The sequence below is a fragment of the Ziziphus jujuba genome, chromosome 12 (assembly GCF_031755915.1).
Source record: "Ziziphus jujuba cultivar Dongzao chromosome 12, ASM3175591v1".
In the NCBI taxonomy this organism is placed as follows: domain Eukaryota; kingdom Viridiplantae; phylum Streptophyta; class Magnoliopsida; order Rosales; family Rhamnaceae; genus Ziziphus; species Ziziphus jujuba.
This window is the reverse complement of record NC_083390.1, coordinates 19,136,998-19,142,694: the sequence shown is the minus strand read 5'-3', so window position 1 is coordinate 19,142,694 and position 5,697 is coordinate 19,136,998. Positions and strand designations below refer to the sequence as shown.

The window sequence follows — 5,697 nt, the reverse complement described above, 5'->3', positions numbered from 1 at the left end:
AACAAATAAACAAAAATATTCAACCAATTACCTGGGACAGTGCTAAGATGAGATCCTAATGTTTGGCTTTTCCACAGCAACTTTGGTTTGGTTTTTTGTATTTGTGTGTTCGTGTAAAGCCGTTTGTTTGGTTTTTTGTATTTCTGTATTCGTGTAAAGACATTTAGAAAAAGTTGATTTTTGTTTGGTTTAAAATATAATAGAATATGTAAGTAATTTTTTTTTATTTTTTTTTTTAAAGGTTACAATGGATATTGAAGGGTAGAACAAAAAAGATATCAAGTGAGGGGGCAAAAATCATTAACCTCGGTCCTATGAGGATATTGGGCCAAATTTCCTTATACCAAATGAGGAATGGGCCTAAAAGAGCCTGCGAAGTGGATGTTATGGACACATTATGTATATAGGGCCTTGCAGGGCCCATCTAGGATTCTTTTAGATTGCAAATCCAATCCCAATTATCCAATTATGTATGAAGCAAAGTCCAACTTAGTAATTGCGTGTAAGAAACTCCACCCGACAGAAAATATCAAATGTTCCACTGACCAGACATTCCATAAAATGGGTTACCCGCAATTGAACCAAAAATAAATTAAACAAATATAAATAAAAAACATCTGCTCCTGCAGGTCGGCATTTTTTATTCCTTTTTTTTATTATTTATTTTTGGTTTATTTCGTTTCAAGAGGTGACGAACCAAAAAAACAGAAGATGACGGGAACGGCCATTAACGGGAACGAAAATTACGACAGAGCCAGAGAGGTTAAACAGTTCGACGATTCCAAAACGGGAGTCAAAGGTCTCGTTGACTCCGGTCTAACCTCCATCCCACGCATCTTCATCCATCCACCCGAAACTCTGTCCGATCTGAAACCCACCTCGCAAACCCGACCCGATTCCATCCCCACCATCGACCTCTCGGGTTCCGATTCCGAGGATCGCCGACCCTCCATCGTCGACCAAATTGGCCGAGCCGCTCGCGAATTCGGCTTCTTCCAGGTCACCAACCACGGAATCCCAACCGAGACGCTCGACCGAACGATCGCAGCCATCAAGGGTTTCCACGAGCAGCCGGAGGAGATCAGGTCGAAGGTGTACACTAGAGAGTCGGGGACCGGCGTATCGTACATATCCAACGTCGATCTGTTCCAATCCAAGGCGGCCAGCTGGAGGGACACGATCCAATTGCGGATGGGACCCACCCCGCCGGCGCCGGAACTTATCCCGGAGATATGCCGGAAGGAAGTGGTGGAGTGGGATAAGGAAGTCGTTCGGTTGGGAGAGATCTTGTTGGGTTTGATGAGCGAAGGGCTGGGATTGAATACGGAGAGGTTGAAGGAGTTGACGTTTCTGGAAGGGAGGGTTATGGTGGGCCACTACTATCCCCACTGTCCTCAGCCTGATCTGACGGTCGGGCTTAATTGTCATACCGATCCCGGAGCTTTCACTGTGGTGTTGCAGGACCAGACCGGTGGGTTGCAGATCAAGTATGATGGAGTTTGGGTGGATGTGAAACCTGTCCCTGGGGCTCTTGTTATCAATGTTGGAGACTTACTTCAGGTATAAATATATTTATATATTCTAAAGTTCCAAACGCTGTTTGAATTTTTTAAAGTATTGAAAGTATATTTAGTCTAATTCAAATCCACCATTTATTCGAACTTTTGAGAACAGTTACATCAGACTGTGTAATAACCCATTTCCAACCCATCTCTAATACGTTCGAGCTTTAAAATACAGTAGTAGATGCTTTTAACCTGCCATGAGCTGTAGGTTTTTGCAATTTTGTTAATTGCAGTTCTAAAATAAATTCACTTTCATGTTGAAAGAATAATGCATGAAAGATAATAGTGTTAAAAGGTATATAAACCCAATTGCAGTCCACTAGTGCACCTCATACACAAGTTCAAAGTGGTTTTGAGAAACTTGAAATGGTGAGAAATTTCTTAACTCTTTTTGCGAATTTTTTTTTCCTAGATTGTTTCCAACGATGAATATAAAAGCGTGGAGCACAGGGTTTTGGCGAACTCGTCCGGCGAACCACGAGTGTCTATCGCCGTGTTCTTCAATCCGGGTAAAAGAGAGGAGCTTTATGGTCCTTTGCCGGAACTGGTATCGCCGGAGAAACCAGCACATTTCCGACAGTTTACGTTGTCGGAGTTCTTGGGAAGGTTTTTCACCAAAGAGTTGGATGGGAAATCCTTGAAAAATTACTTTAGACAGGAGACCGAATGATAAAAAAGAGATGAATGTGGAATTTGCAAGTATATGTAGAATAATAAGCTGGTTCGAGAGAGCTTGCTAGTTGCTGCTGTGTATGATATATTTGTAGTTTTTTTCTTGTTTTTTCGTTAATACTTATATATTTGTAGTTGAATCTAATTAGTGTATTCAGAAATATGAATGCATTATACATGTATCTATTTAATAAATAAAAACTTTGCAGTACCATTAATGGTTAATAGATTAATTTTGCTTAAAGAGCTTAATTATGTTTATAATATTTCTTTTCAAAAAATAGTCCTTCCGAGAAATTACCATGAAGGTTTCTAAAATACCAAATGGTCATTTGATTGATTATGCAAACCAAAATTATATGGCAAAGACCAATCCTCTCGTGCTAAAATCTTTATATATCCATTTCAAAAAAATAATAATAATTTGAAGAAGAAGAAAAGAAAAGAAAGATTCCTCAATAATTAATTACCGTATTTAAAAATATTGAGTACCAAACATTAATTAAAAAAAAAAAAAAACAAGGAACATTATTTTTCCCAATAAGAAAATCCAAAATGCAGGGACAAAAGAGTAGTCACCAGAAGCAACACGAAATTGACAAAACGACGCCAGTAGTACAGAAATTATGATTAAAAAAAGGCAAAAAAAATTTGATTTTATTGAAAATTCTAAATTCTAGCTTATCCGATATGATAATAAAAAGCAAAATAAAATAAAGTTTTGTTATAACCTTATAATAAAATAACTATATCTATACTATTATTTCTAAGTGTATCTCTAAATAAAAATTCTATATAAATTGAATTCATATTTCTTATATATCAAAACAAAATATATAAATTTTTAATAAATTTAGATGAAATTTCAAAAATTCTCAAAGAGGTAATGAAATCCTTGATAATTACCAAAGACTTTTAAATAGAATATCAAAGAGGTAATGAAATTTGCATTTGTGTATACAATATATACATATATATATATATATATATATATTATATATGTGTGTGTGTGTGTGTGTGTGTGTGTGTGTGTGTGTGTGTGTGTGTGAAGATGATATGATGGATTTAAATAACATAAGAATTTTTTTTATTAGTCTTTAAATTACATCTAAGGTTATAATTTAAAATTTTAAAAATAATTAACTATAAGTTTAGTTAACTAAAATTCTATTTAAGAAATACGAATTATGTTGAAATTTGGTGATTAATAGATGACATTAGTATTCATATTACATATCTAATTTGAATTTGGTTTATATATAAATATGTCTTTTAATATATGGATCAATCTTATGTATTTTGGTAAATATTATTTTGGTATAAATATATATAGAGTCAGTCTCAAATAAGATTTATCATATTTTAATAAAGTAAGATCCATTTTTAATGATTTTTGAATTACATCAAACTATTAGGTTACGTCAAATTTCGGATTTAAAATTTAAAAAATTATTTAATATGAATTTAATAACATACTAAAATCTATTTTAAAAAAAATAAAATTATCAAAATCTGGTGATTAATATAGATAATTTTAAATATCTCAATCCCAGTCTTTAATACGATATAAGTAATGAAAATAAAAATCTCATGTCAATCCTTACATTAATAACTTTATTTGATTCAGGTTATACATATAAATATATATTTGGATAGATATTTTTGGGATTCATATTCAATTAATTATGATATATTGAGTTTTGATAAATGTAGATTTATGAAAATTTATCTATATTTATTAATTGATTAAAAGAGATGAAAATTTTGGATAAATACAAAATATTGTCAATAATGGGGGATTTTATCGAGAATAAAAGCTATCAGGAGGACGGTCTTATTATTTCACACCTCAAAATCTTCACAAAATATTTCTTCCTATTTCGCTAAGTTGTTTCTAATTTTGATTAATTTTTCAAGTTCTTCGTTTATGCTTCTAGTTCACTATTTTAGTTTATTTCTTTCATCATTTGATCCATTTGTTAATAGTCAAGTTCTATTTTAGTATTTTTATTTTGTCATTAAATTTTATTTTATTAATTTTTTATTTATTGTTTTAAGGCATTAGAACTCAATTTAAAATTCTTTTTTGTTTTTTCTGTCACAAAGAGGCTAAATATTACCAACAACATGTATGTATATATGATGTGTGAAGTTGAAATTAATTACATTTAGAAATATGAATATATGTATGAAAATAATGAAATAAAAATTTGGAATCAGTTCTAATATATGTTTATAATTTCAAATATTTGTCCGTTATTAAGAAATTCTTATGAAGGTATTTAGAAGACCAAATGATCTTAATTTTGATTAAATGAATGAAAATAATAGGCAAAATGAAGTTTTAAGCCTCATTTTATTTAAGCAAAATATATAATTTTTTTTCTTCTCTAGTTTCCTTAAGGATAATTAATCAAATAGTGATATCATTGTTCAAAAAAATAACGATTTCGCTATTATCAAACCGTGAAAGCATTGACCATCGAGAATGGACATTTGACAATTGATATGTTGAGAAAAAAACAAGTAGACATTATTTTCAAACATATAGAAAACCCAGACACGTATAGGCTTGCAGTTAGAAGAAGCAACACGGAATTGATAAAACGACACCGAGTACAGAAACTTATTAGAAGTTGAATGAGGATTGAAGTGTTCAGAAAGTCTGCAAGTTTGATAAATATTAGAGAAAATTGTTCCTTGTAACAAAAAAAAAAAAAAAAAAAAAAAAAAAAATTGGTTAATGAGAAATCAAAACGTTTGTTTGTTTGCTTTTTTTAATAGAGAAATGGTATCACTTGATTTTATTTCATAAAGTAAAACTTTTAAAGACAAGTAAACAATAAAACAAAACGTAATATTTAATTTAAGTGAGTCCTAGGTAGTAATTAAACATTACTACAGCCAAAGTACAAAAATAAAGATCTGCATAAGGAATAGAAAAAGTACAAGAATAAATATCTGAATTTAGTAGGCAAAAAATTTTCAGGTGGTTGTCAAATGTACTTGTTCGTATGAGAGTGATATCATTGATATGCATGAATTTTGTATTACTTTGTCCATTGCATTTAAGAGAAATTAACGAAGTGTTACATAGAGCCTCAAAGATGAGAATCAGAGACTAGAGAAACCACCGTTTTCTTCTTATCTTTTGTTTTTGTTTTTTTTGTTTTTTGTTTTCTGTTTTCTTGTGTTTACTTTCTGAGGAGTATATGAACCAGCAGCTATCTTCACAGAATAGAAGTCGTGCAAGCATGAATAATGTGTTCCGTTGCATGGTGGTGGAATTTACACGTAGCAAATACGTGGGTCCTTTAAGCATACACAAAAAAATAAATAAATAAAAACAACCGCACAGCAAGCTTCACTACAAATTCATTAGAGATTTGCTATTTATTAGATTGGTGACTTTATTTGGAACATACAATTCTATGATCTTTTTATATTAAAATTCTGAAAA

The 5,697-nt window shown here is 31.4% G+C and overlaps 1 protein-coding gene across 1 annotated transcript; it reads left to right on the top strand.

Annotated features, from left to right (window-relative positions):
• The first annotated feature begins 582 nt into the window (after window positions 1–582).
• On the top strand, window positions 583–2,462 carry LOC107429258 (1-aminocyclopropane-1-carboxylate oxidase homolog 4). The gene is made up of 2 exons (XM_016039911.4): window positions 583–1,560; window positions 1,978–2,462. Exons 1-2 carry the CDS (start codon window positions 712–714, stop codon window positions 2,233–2,235), a joined length of 1,107 nt encoding a protein of 368 aa, XP_015895397.1. The 5' UTR covers window positions 583–711; the 3' UTR covers window positions 2,236–2,462.
• Window positions 2,463–5,697: the final 3,235 nt, after the last annotated feature.